At 39.2% G+C, this 19,702-nt stretch overlaps 3 protein-coding genes across 5 annotated transcripts in view; 2 read left to right on the top strand and 1 right to left on the bottom strand.

The window, feature by feature from the left end:
* Nucleotides 1–516: 516 nt before the first annotated feature.
* On the top strand, nt 517–6,803 carry tmtops3a (teleost multiple tissue opsin 3a). Its single transcript, XM_084950292.1, is given in 5 exon segments — nt 517–858; nt 861–1,022; nt 1,561–1,889; nt 4,925–5,158; nt 5,770–6,803. Coding segments are annotated over 5 exon segments (1,158 nt in total). The 5' UTR covers nt 517–638; the 3' UTR covers nt 5,983–6,803.
* A 649-nt stretch (nt 6,804–7,452) lies between these two features.
* cd40lg (CD40 ligand) lies at nt 7,453–10,056 on the top strand. The gene is made up of 4 exons (XM_084950277.1): nt 7,453–8,296; nt 8,643–8,670; nt 8,770–8,871; nt 8,974–10,056. Exons 1-4 carry the CDS (start codon nt 7,934–7,936, stop codon nt 9,342–9,344), a joined length of 864 nt encoding a protein of 287 aa, XP_084806403.1. The 5' UTR covers nt 7,453–7,933; the 3' UTR covers nt 9,345–10,056.
* Nucleotides 10,057–10,803: 747 nt separating this feature from the next.
* The window catches only part of arhgef6 (Rac/Cdc42 guanine nucleotide exchange factor (GEF) 6), a 29,281-nt gene continuing 20,382 nt past the window's right edge, over nt 10,804–19,702 (bottom strand). For 2 of the 3 annotated variants that reach the window (XM_084950248.1, XM_084950266.1), the window contains 8 exons: nt 18,637–18,752; nt 18,281–18,460; nt 16,313–16,333; nt 14,608–14,704; nt 14,249–14,335; nt 14,032–14,131; nt 13,711–13,765; nt 10,804–13,220 (listed from right to left, as the gene is read on the bottom strand). In XM_084950248.1, the coding sequence (XP_084806374.1) occupies nt 13,098–13,220; nt 13,711–13,765; nt 14,032–14,131; nt 14,249–14,335; nt 14,608–14,704; nt 16,313–16,333; nt 18,281–18,460; nt 18,637–18,752 (779 nt within the window). In that variant the 3' untranslated portion in view covers nt 10,804–13,097. The remainder of the gene's footprint in view (nt 13,221–13,710; nt 13,766–14,031; nt 14,132–14,248; nt 14,336–14,607; nt 14,705–16,312; nt 16,334–18,280; nt 18,461–18,636; nt 18,753–19,702) is intronic. The other variant, XM_084950257.1, reaches the window with a different exon arrangement.

Raw genomic sequence — 19,702 nt, 5'->3', positions numbered from 1 at the left:
AATGCTGAACAAGTGTGAAACTTTCTTTGTGGCGACTTTCTGTGTGCCCTACAGTTTGCAGCTATGCAGGGCAGAAGTCTGGCACAGGAAGCAACAATGAATATGAAACGCACAGCTTAGCAAAATCGTGCAACAAAGTCTGGTTTCCTGGAGCGGAACGCCAAAGCAATTTATTCCAAGCTGTCCGTAAAATTAGAACGTTATTTTGGACAATCATTTATATCCGCCATGAAAAACGATCAAACCCAATGGAAATACGGGTAATTACGCGAGTCCGAATCACGTTTCACAAGCTCAGCACAGCGTCCTAAAAGGCATTGTGATTGCGACTGGAGAGCTGTAAATTTGGGTGATTTATTCCATTTAAACAGGCAATGTTAACCAAAAGGGCTGATTATATTAAACTAGGGAGACTCTTAGAAAGAAAGAAAACAACAACAAACAGTCTGTGTGGCAGTGGGAGAGAATGGGGGTAGTTGCATATATTGGAGTGCAAGAATTGCACGTCTTAGGTCTCTTCACACTCTCATACTTGTGTTACACCAGCTCCCACTGCGCGCAAAGCTGCGGTCCACCGGGACTTTGTTATCTTGTGTGTGTCCAGCTGTTAGTCAGCCTTTATCTCCGGTGTCACTGCCATGGTCGTGTACGTACACGACTGGAATTTCAGTACCACCGACAGCTCCCTCTCCAGCTCCAGCATCAATACAGACAAAGCGCTTTGGGGCTCCACGGTGTCCCACAGCCCCGGTGGGCTGAGCCGGACCGGCCATACGGTGGTGGCAGTATGCCTCGGCTTTATTTTAGTGGCAGGAATCCTCAGCAACTTTCTCACTCTGTTCATTTTCGCAAAGTTTCGGCCCTCTGGACGCCCATCAATCTCATCCTGTTGAACATCAGCCTAAGTGACATTCTCGTGTGCGTTTTCGGGACACCGTTCAGTTTTGCTGCCAGCCTGCACGGGAGGTGGCTAATTGGAGAGTACGGCTGTAAGTGGTATGGATTTGCCAATTCCCTCTTTGGTGAGTAACTGCATGAGGAGTGCTATTTTTCCCTGTTTACCCTTGTAAACTCAAATAATTATGACCGCGGTGTCTCTTTTCAGAAGTAGTGGAAGAGTAGTATAGCAGAGTAAAAGATGTCATTTATTCTAGAAACATAAAAATGTAATAAACTTAAATTATAAGCACTTCAAACCTCTGAGTTTTAAGGCTTTCAAACTAAATTAATAATTACAGGGGGAAACAGATCTTTGTTAATTAGCTTGACTTTTAAGAAATACTTTTCCCCCCTTTGCTGCTGGGGTTCCATTTACTTTCTCCTTTTTAAGTATAATATAAAATATATAATCTTTTATACAGCTGCTTTACATAAAGCCAATAACCTACTTTTCTCCACGATTATGGACAGTACCATCATTATAGACTCTACAACATGCAAAATGTGGCTTTATGAAGGGATCGTAAAAGCTTTAACCAACCTGAGTTGCTGCAAGGGCAAGTGGCCTCTGATGATTAAATCTAAAGTACTCTTTTCATTTCTCCACTCCTGCTTCAACAGGGATTGTGTCCCTTGTGTCCATGTCTCTTCTATCGTATGAGCGCTACACCACCGTTCTCCATTCCTCTCAGGTTGATGTCTCAGCCTTCAGAAAGGCCTGGCTGTTTGTTGGAAGCTCTTGGTTCTACTCTCTCTTTTGGACATTGCCTCCCCTCCTCGGTTGGAGCAGCTATGGACCAGAGGGTCCTGGTACCACTTGCTCCGTCCAGTGGCACCTCCGCTCACCCTCCAGCATCTCGTATGTGTTGTGTCTCTTCATCTTCTGTCTGCTGCTGCCCCTTCTGCTCATGCTATATTCTTATGGAAGAATCCTGATGGCCATTAGGAGGGTGGGTTCAGAGATACATGAAGCGTTTCATCACATCTTTTGGGACGATCACACAAGACAAAGAGAAAACCATGCAACCACGTACAGTGCTACCATGTCATTTTTAGTTGTTTATTTATGTGTAAGTAAATCATAAGTCATCTGTATATTCATCAGAATTTTATGATTTATAATAGTAAGATAACGAATCCGAAAGCAGATGGCAGAACAGAGTTCAAATTACATACATCTAAATTTACATGAGTGTGAAATCTGCTTTCGCTTATGTCTACCACATTTTGTCTATTTTTTCACAGTAACTATCCTGAAGGACTAAGATCTTGAATACTGGAAATCTTGTGACATAAGGTCGGATTTTAGAGGTTAAGAAGAGGCTGAGTTCTATTAAAATTTGATCATGAGTTTTTGAGGTAATTCCAAGGAAAATCAAGTTGGATAAGCTAGCAATTCATCAATGAGGAGAAAGAAGAAGGGACCATGTATAAGGGGCAAGTGTTGGGTTGAATCTGTCTTTGTCTTTACTGTCTTAAGGACAGTAAAACCAGCCCCAGTTTATAGTGACCCATGCCTTTAGGTCACCGTATCACCATCTTTGTTATGGATACATATAGATAAATAACTGGTAATTAAGAGTTTTTTGTTAGTGTTGGGTTCTTCCCACTCCTTGCTCGTACTGCTTCTATCACCAAATGCTCTAGAAGGTATTTGTAGATCACGGTAACAACTTGTTGCTATTGGATACCTGTCATTATATAAGCACTTCCGTTTTTTAAGCTTGATGCACCCAAGAGTCTGAGCAGAAAGCGGCTTTGCAGACTTGATCACTGTAGCAGTGAACTGGGGCTCAGCTGCATCAACTCAGAGCCCACCCATCAGCTATTTTTAGAGAGTTGGCAATCTGTCTGAGGAACCGTCTCCTGGCTTCTCAAAACTTGAACCAACAGATCAGAAAGAGAAGCGCCATATGCATCAGCACTGTCAGTGTGGGTCAAACCTATGTCTTTTCTATATTCTTAACTAACAGCATCCCATTTAGAGAGCAAGCAGTCATGTTGCATAAACATATTTTATGTTGTAGTTCAGTCCCAAAGGAATGGAATTCAATTCAATTTTTTATATACAGAGACCAAGTTCATAACAATAGTTTCCTTATATATCAAGGTAAACAGAGTCATAGTGTCGGCATTAGAGGAAAAAACAACAACAATCTTCTGAGTATGAGCAAGCAAAAGTGACAAAGAAGAACTCAGGGTGAGATGATCATCTATTGCTACTGCATGAGAGGTAAGGGAAAGGAGAAGATAAAAGAGAAGCGCATAGAGATACAAAGACAAATCAAACTGTGGCAGGCAGTAGGGAAAACCATTTCACCATCATAATCAGCGGGTAGCTCGATTTAGGAGAGAGAACGGAGAATAGAAGGTCAGTCATGCAGAAGTGACCACAGTTATTACATGAGGGAGGTTTGTTCAGACAGAGCAGTGAGGGCCATGATCTAATCCTATATAGCAAGATGTGTAATTGAGTGTATGAGAGATAAGCAGTAATTTGACAGATGGGGTAGATTTTCTTCTCTGTGAGGCCTCTTTCACAAGCCAGACATGCTCATTTATTCATAAATCACCATGACAAGCATCACAGTGGTAATTACATATGGAGGTGGGCACAGGTAAATGAAATCAATACTGACCGGTGAGATGCTGCTGTAACCACTTGCTTTATGATTTATCTGAGACCATTTTTGACACGACTAGCACATTAGGAAAAAAAACAAAAACAAATGTGATGAAACGCATCTGGGCATGTAATGTGGTCATACTGCTTCTGACCAAGATCTAAAAACATGGCATCTGTTTTTAGCCCCTTCTGATTATCACACATCGGACATATTCTGCTGAACCAGCAGTCATTCATAACAGGTTGTCATTATACCTAGAATCTGATTGATTTAGGATTTTTAAGACTAATACCTATACTGATATTTGGACATGAAACAATTTGGTATTCCAAAATTTCAGTCTTTTTTTTCTCTTTCAGAAATACACAACACAAACAGGTTCCTCTAACATTTGCTGTATGTATGTATTTATTTACTCATTTATGCTTTGTCCACTATAGTGTTTGTGGCATTTTACGCACACGTGCCAACAAGGAAGTTACAGAGCGCCGTGAGGTGGACAAACCATGCAACGTTAACATGCATAATGTGGTCAAAGCATCTCATAAAAAATATATTAAAAAGTTTAAAAATCATAGAAATGATAAATTTATATATTTATAATATCTCCCAAAACTATCTGTTGGGCTTCAACTATAGCTAAGGGTTAAATTGATACTATTTTTGCACAAATCAAACATATATAATTAATATTATATTACAATATTATGGGAATCATGGGATCCTCTTGAAGTCTGACCAATATACTGGAAACAAAGTATCCTTGATATCTTTTCATATGCATACTATTTTCTGAGTGTATTCCTTTTGTTTTTCTGAAATATCCTTTAAAATTTATATTTTAATTTTTGTGAGCAATACAACCATCACTTACAGCTCACTAACTTGCTGTGCGCTTTAAACTTCACTTCGCTGCTTTTAAGAAGTGGAGCTGGTTCAAGTAACGGGTTCGGTTCTTGTTGACTTGTTATTAATGTTTATTTTATACCGTATATTTGGATTTTTAAAAAAAAACACTTTCAGTGAAGATTTATTCTTCACTTGAGTAGGAAATCACCTGTGTACTGTCAACTCTTCATAATACCACACGAGGGCACCAAAGACACAGATTTTTAAATGCTACATGCTGCAGCGTGAAGTGTGGATTTTAATAATCAGTTAATAGATAGCTTATGTAAGCAAATTATTCACACAAAATAAAATGTGTTGGGACTGAAATAAAAGAGGCAAGAGGCACGAAAAGCCTATTAGTGCACCTGAAACCAGCCTAAGATTCTTAGAGACACTAGCAAAACACATGAATTTTCTGGTGTCTTTACATCTATACCTCTTATTCTCCTTCTCTCTCACATCTCCAGGTGGGAAAGATCAATCTTCTGGCAGCTCAGCGCAGAGAGCACCACATTCCGCTGATGGTTTTCTCTATGGTGTCCTGCTACATGCTGTGCTGGATGCCCTATGGCATCGTGGCACTGATGGCCACCTTTGGTGGGTCAGAGCTGGTGACTCCCATCACTAGTGTGATTCCTTCCATCCTGGCCAAGTTCAGCACTGTTGTCAACCCTGTTATCTATGTTTTCTTCAACAAACAGGTGAGAGTGAGGACATAACTGATAGACTGATAGGACTGCTGATAAATGTCTGTATTTCAAATATCACTGCATACAATATACTAAAAGTATCTTGTCTAGACCAGTTTGTTAAAGTGCATAAAATGGAGTGGCATTGTGTCACTGACAGAGTTGAACACAATAGTTTTAACTGCAGCTCAGTTTCTGCAGCACCCAAGATGATATATGTTTTCAGTGTTTCTAATGAGACTCCTGAACAGAATATTTTTAAGATATTAAATTCAGAACCATTAATTGAAAAGCATTTTCGTTACTACTTTTTTATTTCAATGCCATGATTCTGATTATAACATAGATAACACAGGGGTGTCATTTATTGTAAAGTAGGTCGATCCTTTGTCAAACTGATTATAGGACGATGTTGCACGAACTTACACAATGCTTCATTTTAGGGTCTAGTTTTCAAGGGTTAAATGTAAACCGTGGTTAAATGTATCCTAAATATAATGAACTGAACTTTCCAGGGAGATTTACCAGTGTTAAACTGAGCACTCGACATGTCCTTTGATCTGCAAATCACTATTTATTGCGACTGACCATCCTATTCCATTCTCCACTATACTTTTGCACAGTTTTATAGATGTGTTTTGGCCTTCATGAAGTGCAAAGGAGAACCTGAGATTGTACAAGGAGAAGAGCACCGAACTCCGAGGACACAGTTGTCAGAATATTTCCGTGTCCATAGGAAAGCTTCCCTCAGCTCCCCACAAGTCCAGATCCCCAGCGGCCCCAGAAACACTGTGCTCTGCAGCCGACATATAGTTTATGTTCACTACACTCCATAAAAAAGTTGTTGTTTTCAAATGACTGACTGAGAGTATTAAAATACCTTGTTGATATTAGAAGTCAGAGGAGAATGGTCAGACTGCTTTAAGGTGATAGGAAGGTACCAGTAACTCAAACAACCATCATTACAACAAAAGAAAGTAGAAGAGCATCTGTAAATGCACAGCACATTGGACCTTACAGCAGATTGACTTCAGCAGTAGAAGATCACACAAGGTGCCACTGCTGTCATCTAAGAAGAGGAAACTAAGGCTACAGAACTGTACAACAGAAGATTGGAAAAATCTTGTCATCTGGTCTGATGAGTCTCGATTTCTGCTGCGACATTCCGATGATGGAGTCATAATTTAGCAAAAACAGCAAACACATGGATCAATCCTGTGCTGGTGAAATAGTGATGTGGGAGATATTTTCTTGGCATAATTTGGGACCCTTACCACCAGCTGAGCAGGCTGCGCCTCAAATAACTGAAGCACTTCGATAGTAAACGGAGGTCTAACCTGGTCCTAGCAGTGTATATGAGTGCATGAGTGAATGAATGTCTTTAAAATTTTACACAAAATAAAATCATATTCCAATTTTCTTCAGTTTTTCCTCCGGACCTTTGACACACAAAAAACATGTGAAAACTCTGTACTGACATAATTTTAAAGTTAAAAATATTTTTTGAACCACTAGAGGAGGCAGTGGGCCGTTGTAAAGGATTTCTAAAACATTGAACACATTTCTTGTTTAGACAGCTGCATAAAAATAATTGTAACACTTCGTAGATGGTATATTACTGTATATTATTATTATTATTCTTATTTTAAGATTTTTTTTAATTGTAGCCTTTTTATGAAATAAAGATCCAGCTTTTATCAAGAAACACTTGTACATTGGCAAATTTAACCTCCCCCTGATATTATTCACATTTACATGAGTCCAAAATGGAAAATAATTAGTGTGTATAAAACTGTGGTCAAAGTCTCTGGGTAACTTTAACTCATATTAGTCTTTTAATCCCAATCACTTATCACCATCACTTATTATTATTATTGTAGTTGGTGTAAAAACTCTTTATTGTATATTTCCAGCCACTTGTTTTGGAGATGAAACATTCACTGTCTAATAGCAACTTACACAGGGACACGCTGCACTGTGCTGTATGCTGAACTCTGTAAGCAAGTGTATGAACCCCACATTAAACAGTTTTCACTTTAGCTTAACCAACATGTGTGGGCTAAAAAAAAAAAAAAAAAAAGTCAATGGTAGGTCTCATTCCAGACAAATCCGCTACCACAACTAAGCACATTTCACATATCCTGCGGTCGTTAACAGTGTTGTATATCTAAATGGACACGCCATGGTGTGAACTGTAGCCAGTAAACTCTCAACAGATTAAACTAAGTTTGAGTTTGGTCTGTGCATTCAGTTCGTCAACATGAATTAAAGTTAGGTTGAAGTTAAAAATTAACCAAAATTAACCATGATGATCCTGTGGTTACACAGCTAACTTTAATCTCTACTCCAGTGAACAATAGCACTAGTCTTTTGAAGGAATAGCTTAGTATATATAATGCCCTAGATATAGTGTTACGTTTGTCTGCTTCTGACATTTAGGCTGACCAGATAATTTCCAGATATAGTCTGTGAGAAAGATGTGAAAATAAATGGTGTGAAAATACTACTGAACTCTTAATATAGATCTTTGTGTCTCTGTGTGACTATGTGTGTGTGCCATGTGATATACAAGTACTTTAAAATACCTTTTAATGTTATAACAGCTTATATACAAAATTGAAACAGTTTATGGGGATTTGGTTTTGTGGGCCAAAAAAGTGAAAGTAGTATCAGCTAAGTGCACAAGTTCACATAACAATCACATTACAATGTGCAGCATTATAGACATGCTATAGCTGACACAAAGGAAAATGCAGTGAGGGTTTTTTAAACCAACATGCACACCACATGTATTCACCAAGTGACATTGCAAAGACATCTGCATGTCAAAGTACTGAGACCTTCCAGGAAGTAGTCAGACATAAACTCAGATGCTTGAGAGAGGAGCAGTTCAAAAGCGCATGGGATGTCACGGACGTCAGGCCTCTGCAGCTGTCAACGCTCTGCTCTATCATGATCAACACTTACCAGACCAGCCTGGCTCCACCACCGGTGCCTCCACGCAGCAGGTCCCAGCCGGTCCTCATCCCAGCTTCACTTCCATCGCAGGGCCACAACAAGGTTCTCGTCCGGTTCTTGGTTGGCATAGTGGTGCTGCATTTATTTCTTTCACTTGCAGGATTCTTCTACCTGTACTACCATGAACATATGGTAAATCATTTTTTTTTCTCATTCACTATGGACCCATTGTATAAAACTGACAGCTTAAACAAAACCAAAATTAACAGTTAAACTCAAAATTCTATTTTCTTCTTATTACATTTTAACATGACTATATACTAAAATAATTCAGCTTTATTTTAAAACAGGGAAATTAAGTATGCAGAATTGGTTAGATCTTTTGGTTCACACATTTTTTTTCGCTGTGTGTAATTTTAACTGGCTAATTTGACTGCATTTAAAAGATAGGAAATGCTGGCGAGGTGTGCTTATGAAAACCTCCCTTCAGTAAGTTCTTTTACCCATTTCTTATGTTCTACTTTTTTCTTCACTACAGGAAAAACATTTCTCAGCAGAAGATAGAGGTATATTCAGTTCAATCAATAAATTTTATATATTAAATAGAAAATAAAAAGATGTAATGGCATTAATTTCTTTACAAATTTGTTCTCTCTTTTTCTAAGATGGATTGCCCTCATCTCAAAAGCAGGAAATGGACAAACAGGACACCTTCTATAAAGCCTTAGCACGCATGGCAGTTAAGCAAGCTGAAGGAAAGAAAACACGTAAGAATATTACACATTTTTTTCTTTTAAATAAAAAAATGCAGTAACAAGTTATCAAAAATCTATTAATGAGCGTTTAATTAAACTTCTTTGTCTCTCCAGCGGGTTGTCTTCAGTGGGACACGACGCACTCTGTTCTTAGAGGCATCAACTATTATGAACAGATTTGGCTGACTATTCCAGAGACTGGTTTTTACTACGTCTACTCCAGAGTGACCTTCTCCAAGGGCGATTCTACGATCCCACTAGCCAGCAAGGTCAAGCTGAGGAAGAACGAGGCAGATAAACGTATAGACGATGTAATGAAGGCTTACTGCTACCTGGAGAGCACAAAGAATCCTCACATGTGCACAGCCGCTCAGGGAGATCTGATCCTACTGGAGAAAGGAAACCAACTGAGTCTCTGGGTACAAGACCTCTCACTGGTGGACTATGAAGAAGGTGCAACAAGCTTTGGGATATACAAACTATAAGACTCATACATGGACACATGCATAGAAAAAAGCTGAAGAATGGGATCTCGTGGATTTATCTACAAAAACACTTTTGAATTGGCTGGCTCAAACATCTTTGTGGATTAGTTTGGATTTGAGAGACATAATTTATTACACCAGATATTTTTTTTAGTTATTTTTGTTTTTGTATTGATTAGTAAAATGTTGTATTTATTGATGTAAATAGATTGTGAAATGAAACTGATATTTAATCTGAAACATTTATACTCTTCTCAGTTTTTCTTGCATCAACCTCACATCAGGAACCAGTTACATTTAAAGGACACGCACACATTACACTGAAACACCCAAACTAATGAACCACAGGCTTAGTGGTTTAAGGATGAAGGTGCCGAGGTTATACGTGTATGAGCTACACTATCCCACCATGAGGTATATTTTCAAAATATTTTAAGTGGTCATAAGGAAACACCTTCGGGAATAAGTCCTAAAAACTGAATTTCCTTAATGTAATGATGGTTACTTTAACAGGTGTAAAAACACCAAGATTCATCACCAGTAAAACCCCTGATGCTTATCATGTTCTAGGTTAGTGTGCACCACTATGGTTTTCAATTTCTAGGACACAAACAAACCACAAAGAGAAGCTGCAGTTTCTCACATCGCCAAATGGGACCACTTAAGATACAGGCTACCCACCAATTTCAGTGGTAAGAGAGGAAGTAAAGGACCAGTGGTTTAAGCAGAATTTCCAGTCTGCTGCATATTTATCATTTAAATTCTCCCCCATGCAGCCAGTAGTTATTTTGATAAATGGGGCATGAACCTTCAATCAGACTCTCAAAACATGCGGTGTATAATTCAAAAATCCAAAGTTCCCCACTTCAGTTTGAAATACAGTAATTCTTAATGAAAACCATTAAATATCAAATACAGTTCAGACCATCCAAAGACCATTTAGATTTTAGAATTCAAACCTGAAGACTATTGCTCTCCAGTTGAGTGATTTTACTCTAACCTGTCTGGTGACTACGTTTTTGTTTGTTTGTTTGTTTGTTTGTTTTTTTCAACTGTAACCTGTCTAGTGTAAGTTCTTTTTTTAATACTGTAAATGATGAGTAATATAAAATTCTACCAAACACCCTCAACACCTTAGACATAACAAAACCTACCACACTGTCACTGTCAAAGTGGAGTACAAGAGCATGGAAAGTGTGAATCTCTATGGAGGTGTACAAAGTTGCAGAGGAGGTACATTCTTAGAGAATGTCATCTATTCTAGTCACTCCTTCCATCCTGTTTCTCACTGCCGCATCTGAGCAACATGCACACTCCTGAACCACACACATGATGAACACAGCATGGAAAAGCCTCTCTCTGTGGATTTCCAGTGTGAATGAAGGAACGCTGTTCGTGCCGTTAGTAGAAATCTTAAGGAGTTTTCCGTTACTCACTTGGATAAATCAATACCAAATGCTGAGCTCCACATATTATATTAACGTTTTAATAAAAGAATGATCATACCAAACAAAGTACAGGGTATCTAGAAAAAAAAAAAGCATTACAATACTTGCAACAACAATAATTGCATAGAACAGTCTTTCAAAAACAAAACACACAGTGGTCTGGAGAAAAGATTTCAGATAAACGGGTTAAAAATTGGATTTCAACCCCTTTCCACCAGTAAGTGCTCACTGAGACTATTGGGAATTTGAAACTACAGTATGCGGCGCTTATGAGAGCAGTTTTTACAGAAAGAGCGGTAATGTTACTCTCAGCAGCGAACGTGACGAGACGGACTCACACATCTGTACAGGAAGCAGCAGTAATGCCGGATAAAATCTAGATGCTATCAGTGTCCCAATTCAAATAATACAGGTCAGCTTCAGCACCTGAGCAGGCATTACCCTGCAGCCATGCTCAAGCTAGACAGTGACCCTGTTACTGATGTACCAGTGCTGCCCTGTATCATACACAGTGCTTCATAGTCTCTGTAAAGAGGCGCACGAGATCTATGCGAACAGCACTTCACATACAGTAATACAATAGGATACATTTTGAGTCATTTTTAATAAGTTTAAATTTGATCACCATCAAGAGACTTAATTAAATAAAGGCAAATGAAATATAATGAATACTTAACTTGAACTTTTTTTGGTCAATAAATTGTATTTTTTTATTGCAATTTCTCCAACTTGGGCCCACCATGCTGGGACCAACCCAGAGGGTCAGTTAGTAAAGCAGTCACTTATTGCATTTCAGAAGCATCTACTGCCTCTCTGCAGTGCAGTAAGATAAGGAAACAGTGTTGACGGTGCACACGCTAAAACCACATAAGGAAATGTACCGTTGAGAGTCCTCGAGAGCCTGTTTTCTGTTTAGACACACTAAGAGCTTGAGCCATTTATTACAGCACACCACCCATGATATTTCAATATGCAATATTTAGTTTATTCACCCCTTCAGGAGGCACTTAAAAACAAAAAACAAATAGCTGAGCTTTACTCTACACCGACAAATCGTCTCCATTTCCTCTCTCCATCAGCTCAACAGGAACCCACAAGGATACCATAGAAGCTGCAAAACAAAAACATCTAAATTCTCAAGGCGTGCTCTTTTACGAAAGTAATCTTTCCTCCTATGTGATTAAAAAAAATTTAATTTTCCCTTGGCTTAAAGCCGGGGGATTTATTTTTCCTGCCTGTACATATCAGTGTAGTTTATTGAAAGACAGACATAAAGGCAGCAGAACAATATCTAAAAAGCCAACACCACAATGAAATGCTTGGGTGAACAATAAATAGCTCTGCAATTTATATGTTAAAAGGATTCTTGGATATATATTTCAGTACGAAGAGTAAGGGTAACATCTTTGTTATTATTTGTGTACTCTTGTGTAATAAAAGATACATAGTAAGATCTTTCCTATTTTAATATGCAGCTGCATCCCTGATAGCTTTGGACTATATATCTGAATTTCTCGATTATCACATTTGTGATGCAGAATTCACACCGTAGATACATGTACATTCATGCAGTTTTTAAATAAATGATGACGGGCTCCGTTTTAAAACTAAGATTACGATGATGAGCTGACCTGATTGTTTGCCTAAAAAGCAGCCTGGAAATGTGTAATGCGAATGTCTAGAATAATACACACACAAAAAACAAATCACACATACAAAAGAGAGATTCTTCCCCCCCAAAAAAAAAAAAAAATCTATTTTCCCCATAGGGACCCTTATGCCAAATAAAATACAACAATGACAAAGTCATGACATGAAACGAATAAAATCAGTCCCCTTGATAACAGAGGTGCATGCAAGAGAACACCCATTAAAATTAATGGCTTCATACTCCTTTTCTATTTCCAAATGAAGCAAAAGAAATGGTGGCAAACTCTCTCTGTCCTTGTTCAAAATTCTTCCATTTGCTGGGGAGTGTTCACAGTGCCAGTCACCAAGGGGGGGATTGCTTGTTTCGTCTTGGTTCAGCTGAGCTGCTTCAGAAAGAAGCACGTGTACAGTCTCGTCTAGGTCAGGAAGAAAGAAATCGAGCTCCAGAACCCCTGAGAGCAAGTCCAAGCCTGCTCTGTGTGATTGAAATGTGATAACACAACATAGATACACAAATACACACTCGTGCACGCACGCGCACACACACACACACGTCTGACGCTTTCTGCCCCCCCCACCCCGCAAGCGTTGTTGCAGAAATGCTGACACATACACGCACAGCCACAAACGAATGCTGATGATTGGATGGTTGTGCTCAGTGGGCGCCGTCATCCCAGCCACAATCGTTCTTCTGCTTAGCCAGTTTACGGACAAGTCTCTCAAGCTCCTTGCGAGACTTCTGCTCCTCCTCCAGAAACTGCTTCATCCACTTATTCTCCTGCCACACATTGTGTAAAATAACAAAGTTAAGATATATCAGAGCCTTTCAAGCATGCGTTTCACAATTTGAGGACATTTAAATTCAGTTCACTTCTTACTTACTGCCAAACACCACCCCAAAACACCAAACCTTTAAATATTTTATTGAGGATATACGTCTAAATAGCGAGCAGTCAATTTTTGAACATGAGAGTCTCCTTTGTGCTTCAGTGTTTGCACTCATTTCTTTCATCTTGTCTGCTCTCGGTTTCACCATGTATGCGTAAAAGCCCCACCTCCCCACACATGGAGCAGAACTTGAGTTGGAAAAAACGAAATGATTTCGTTACCAGAATTAAACGCTGAAAGTGACTGATTATAAATGTCCAAATGACCAAACAAACTCAATCTGATACACAAAAGAGAAAAGCAATCAGGAAAGGAAACAGAGTGACTGCTGCCCCTAGACAACCTATATTCTTGCATTAGTGATCTCCAATCTCACTCACCTTTTTAAGCTCATGAACCTCATCCTTTAAAGCATACACGGCATCAACCAGACTCCTGAAAAAAAGGGTAGCATAGTGTTTGTGTCATACTTCAAGATATGATATGCACGCTTTAAACACCCTCTCCATCTCAAAGAAAGCTAATTATTTTGCACTTCAAACACATATCTATGTACATCTATACCCACACATATACGGTTGATAGACAGCATCTCAACAGGTTAAATGGGATTAACATCAAAACTCTGAATCTATCTGCAAAAAAAAGTAAATCTGAATTGAAGTACACATAAAAAGAGTACTAAGTAATACTATTCTTACTTTTCCTCAATAACCGTCTGCCCGTTGCTCTTCATTTCCTCCACAATGATCTTCTCTTCTTCTGGCAGGAGCACCTGAGGGACACACTCTTTCCGTACCGCTGTATAAACACACACACACACACACACAAAATAATGATAAAGCTAAAATCATTAGAGCATAACTCTAAAAAGGCATTACAGACACAATTCATCCACATCATTCTGCAAATACACACCCGTGGTGCTCTGATGCAGGCTGGCTCCCGTGCAATATGCCTCAATTACCCTCAGAATCTGAGCATCCTCCTCTAGAGCAACTGTACCTGTAAAAACCAGAGATTGCCATTATTACACAGCACTCTGCTGAAATGAATGTAAATGACATTAGAGGTGTAAGGTAAGACGTTTGTTCTGTGTGCGCTCTTCTTCATTGTTCATTTTAAGATAAAGCAGCGCTGCAGAAGCCCCAAGTCTGCTCTAGTGATTTCTAAACCATATATGTTACATTATTTCTGAGCAACATCATTAAAAGAACATAACTTATTGTTTAAAAGCTTGTTTTGAGCAATGCTTTACACCGCCCATTCCCACTTACTTCTTCTCATGTGAATGTCATCATCAGAGGGCTTGCGCTCTTTCCTCCTATTTCCTGGCAAGAACTTCTTCATAGGCCCTGGGCTCCTGCTGGTATCCTGGAGGTGGTCGACAATAAACTAAGTACATCTCTGTACACAAAATCCCTCCTCCTACACACACAGAGCAACACACTTCTGAAAGCCAGTGGTCCAAACCAACCAGAATGCAAGCTTAAAGGGATGTGCATCCCATGTGAATAAACATCAGTAAACACACATACACCACACACACAAATCCATCAACAAACACAGCAGCAAGCATGTGATGATGACCAAGACCAAATTAGCCAGTGATCTGTGTTAATATGTACCTTGCCTACCAGAGTTTTACAAAAAAAAAAAAAAAAAAAAATACTATGACTTATTTCATCACCTTTTTTTTTTTTTTAAATCTACATCTTTACCCACATCCCACTACAGCAAAGGCAGAAGAAAAATACTTTCAATATAAAAGCTTTATCTGTGGTCTGCATCAATTAGAAAACCATGAGAAAGGATCTTATCTAAATGATTTAAACCATGTGGTTTTATGAGCTGCTGACTTTGGGGTCAAAATGATGGTTTCACTAAACACATGAAAAGTTGCGCTTTGATGACTAATTAACGTGTTAAAAACGATTCCTAAGTCACGGTGACGGTGATGTACTTGTACCATTACATACAGGTGCTGCAAAATGACTTAAGAACATCTTATGATGTCATTTGCCCCGTGTCCTTGGCTGGAACTGAAAAGTTGGTCGAACACGCAACTGGAAACAGTTGATTCATGGGACATCCCTAAACTTCGCTGAAACGATTTTCTCGTAAGAATCAGGAGGACGGAGTGACTCCTGATTGTCACCACCTGTCTTTTGAAACCTCTGAAGAGGCCACAGGACTTACAATAATGCAGGTGCACGGTGTAAAGGTTGTTTCCCTATATTGGTTTTGTGTGCGGGGAAGTCATTTCCCAAAGTTGAAGGAAAGGTAGATTCAGGTGCTGTTCCATTAGCAACTCGGCAATTACTCAAGCGCGGAATGACCTCACACGTAAAAGGTTATGAAGTATATGTATATGAAGCTATTTTGGCTAACGTGTTAAACGACTGCTTGATCTGACTGACTAAGCTGAGCTTTTCCGCTCATTTAGAAGTTGGTGTTTAAACTTGTGCACCTGTCTGGATCAAAAACAAAAAAACACTATATCACTATGCATGGAGAACATAGTTTCCACCAGGTTTTCCATTAAATGAAATTGAACTTCAATGAAGTGGGATGTCATCTAAGCCATAAAAGCATACTTAGTCTGCTGATAATTTAAATGTGGAAACATATTCATGGCTGAATGACTGTAGACCTCAATATGCTCTGTGCCTACAAGTCCAAAAATAGCTTCCCTAGTACAATTTTCTTCTATTGCTCCTTCAGAGAAGGATTTCAAAAGATAGCTGATGCCGTACATGACGACTAGAAGACAAATAGCAGATTTGCGGCACCACAGAAACAGGAAACTAACAGATGACAGCAAGAGAGGGGTGATGCAGAGAGAGCAATGACATGCTAGCTCAACACTGGAGATAACACACACACACACACACACACACACACACACACCCCCATCCCACCTTTCTGAGCCCACATCCTCCCACACACAGAGAATAGAAACACAGTGAGGTCTAACCTTACCTTCATGATATAAGACATCCTCTACAGAAGGCAGAATGGAGAAAGAGAGAAAGGGGAAAATGTGCATGAAAAATACAATGAGAGGAGGATGCGCTAGTGAGAGTTAACGATGAACATTTTTAAAAACCCGTCTGCCATTCACCTATTCATTGTCTGTGCAGAATAGGGTGATTTTGGTTTCGTATAAAGAGAGACGTATAAAGAAAAGAGAAAACTGACAGAAAGCCAGCAATACATTCAGGACATGTGCATGCAATCTCTATAAGATAAATAGACCCAGATGGCTGCAAGCATGCTGCTTGCTCCTGTCTTCAAGTTTGTTGTCACGAAGGCATAAACACATATTCAAAATACAAGCTATTAAACAAGACACGTGTTAGTTTCCAGATATCACATGTGATACACTGATATCTATTCAACACATTACCAGAGTCAAGTGTAACTGAAACTTTTAAAAATGCTGACTTGATACTTTTGTGAAAAGCTTATACCACCCACATAAGACCACACCGTAAACATCACATTGCTCATAGAAAAGTAGCTCATAACCACTGATGGAGTCATCGTTCTTAAATGCCAGGCACCCTTGGTGACCTTGCTGCCATTACTGGAAAATATTTCCTCAGAACAACACCTTTCCTGCCTATATTTCAGGAACAATTTCAGTAGTTTCAATTTTGTTCCCCTTCTTGCAACTAAAGCTAAAATGATGCTCGCTGCTTGCCTTTGAAAGGCCACTTTAGCTAACTCACACCCTGCACTGTTAATGTCACAGCCATTACCACATTTTCAGAGCCTGTGACCACATACTTTTTAGCTGTACGCTCCAAACCATATTTTGTTGCGCTGATGAACAGCATTAATGTGAGTTACTGCATAGCAATACCACAGTTCCTTCTATTAATGGTGTCAGTCTATAACCACTAAATGATTATTTAGAACAACATATTACCAAAATATAAGTTCACTATGTCTCAAAAAATGTAGTATTCAGATAAGACCGGTCAACCACTTTATCCAATTGCAATAATCTTAGTAGGAGTCTCAATTCAGAAGACAGTCCCACATCTCTTCTGGTGCATCAATTTTAAATTAATAATAAAAACAACAGACCTAAATTCCCAAATAACAGATAAAAGTACTGAGTAAAAACATGTGTATATGTTAACTAGTTGAATTGCGACACTGAGAACAAAGAAGCAGCTGTTTGGAACACTTTAGTATTTCAACACCTCAGTACTTCCTGTGTCCGGTGACATTTGAGCCATAATTAGTGCTGACACTAGAGTGGAGGACAGGACGCTTTGATTTAACCCATATGATGCTTTACTAGTAAAATAATAAATAAATGAATGAATCTATAACTCCAAGTCAAGATAATACTCCAACTATGTCTTTTAAAACTAACTGAAGTGAACCCAGTGCCTCCAAAAACAGCATCCGGTGAAGTGCACAGTAAAGCGAGGGTTTCACACATGTTTGTAATCTCAAACGATTTTCTCTGTCCTATTAATTCTAGGAATTTTTCATAAAATGAAAGTTAACTTACAAACATGGACTATAACTCATACACGCACACCTCTACTTTGTGCTTCAAATTTAGTTTGTACATCTGAAAAATGTAACATACCAGACAAAAATGGAGACTACTGAGCTCTCTCGTGTGTATAAGCCGAATGTTTATATTTAGTTTAAAGTTCGTGTGTGCTTTATTCGTTTTTTAATATTTATTACGTGTCTAGTTTTTATGGCTCAAATTTCATTAGCATTTAGTGCGTGATGTAATGGAAGGCTTAATCTAAAACGCATCACTGTAAGACTTGACAAGTTACCAACAAACACGGATACAGCGGTGGGCAAGCAGAGGAAGGGGACTTCTGCTATTGGTACAGTTTTCTGGCAATGTATCGAATGACTGATACTAAGAGACTGGTGTGGGTTTGTTTGTGCAACTGTGCAATTTTCTACCTCTTTGTAGCCCAGAGCAGCTGAAGGTTTGAGGGGAGGTGCGGGCCGCAGACAGCTGAGAGACCAGGGCTTGCTAATCTTTGGTGGTTCCAGGGGGCCACGACTGACACTGCTGAAGCTGCCCTGGTGATGTGGGTGAGTGGTGGCGCTGATCATGCTCACTGGTTTACCATCTGCGTTCTGCATTGAACCAGACAAAAGGAAGCAAAGCAAATACTTGAGAATTACTGTGCATGTGTGGTGAAACATGAGTCTGCCGTTTGTCACTTTTTGGTTTTCACACCTGGGAACTGTGTAGGATTCACTTTTGGTACTGTTTTGAATTTATGTATACGTGTGTCTGTCTCTGTCCTAACCTTTGAAATGGTGCTGGCAGGGCTTCCGCCTTTGGTAAAAGGTTGAAGGTGCTCTAGCCATTCCTGTAACTCCTGGGCACTGCTGCAGAACACTGTAATGCGATCAATCATGCTTCCTGCAGCAAATAAAACGACACACAATAAATGAAGAGCTGCTTTCCTTCACAGGTGTTACATACAGAGTTTACATAGACTCATGATGGGCATGAATGTCCTCAGAACACTGAGTTTAAGTTTAAGTGACTCAGTGAAGCTCTAAGGAGAACTGCTGATTTACAAAGTCGCCAAGGTCGGGAGAAAGACCCAGACTGTCAGTCTCAGGTGGGGTCTTCAGGAACAGCCCAGGAACCACCAATGCTCAGGCCTGCCATGAACAGGGAACTCTTATATCGCCATGGACTGAAAGGGTGCCAACCTAGAAAAGAAACCGCTGCCTGGAAAAACGACGTTTTTTTCTGGGCAGCGACTAAAATTTCCCACTGCTACCCACATGAACAAGCCAAATGTCTTCTGGATCAAAGTTTTATGGTATGATGGGAAAACAATTGCATTATTCGGCCACAATAATAAGAGGTATGTACCAACTGTAGTTACCAACTGTCAAGCATGGTGGTGGCATCAAGGTGCACTGAGAAACTTGGTAAATTTAACCAAATATTAGTAGGGGTGTATGTATATTTTTGCCCCTAGTCGGATTGGAGAAAATCTAAAATAAATTAAAAATTGTACAATTATTCTTTCTTTTAAAGTAATTAAAGGTTTATGCTAAATAATATTTCCACCCTGGATAAAGAACAGTTCACAGAAATCATCTAATGCCCCAAATTACCATGACATTCACGTCCATGATGAGTGTATGTAAACTTCTGACCACAACTGTACGATTCATAAGACCAATGTATGTCACAGCCAGAGCAGTACTACCCATACTTTATATTTTAGCAATAATCAAAGCATGTTTTGAAAAGCCTTACGGTTCTAATATTGGAAGTTAAGCCACTGAAAATATGAGGTTTCACCTTTACAAACAATCACATTTATAACATTTCACATTGTTATACAGAAA

The sequence above is a fragment of the Perissodus microlepis genome, chromosome 2 (genome assembly GCF_051167445.1).
Source record: "Perissodus microlepis isolate ML-2025 ecotype Zambia chromosome 2, ASM5116744v1, whole genome shotgun sequence".
In the NCBI taxonomy this organism is placed as follows: Eukaryota; Metazoa; Chordata; class Actinopteri; order Cichliformes; family Cichlidae; genus Perissodus; species Perissodus microlepis.
Note: the sequence above shows the minus strand (reverse complement) of the source record. Positions and strands in the feature narration are given on the sequence as shown.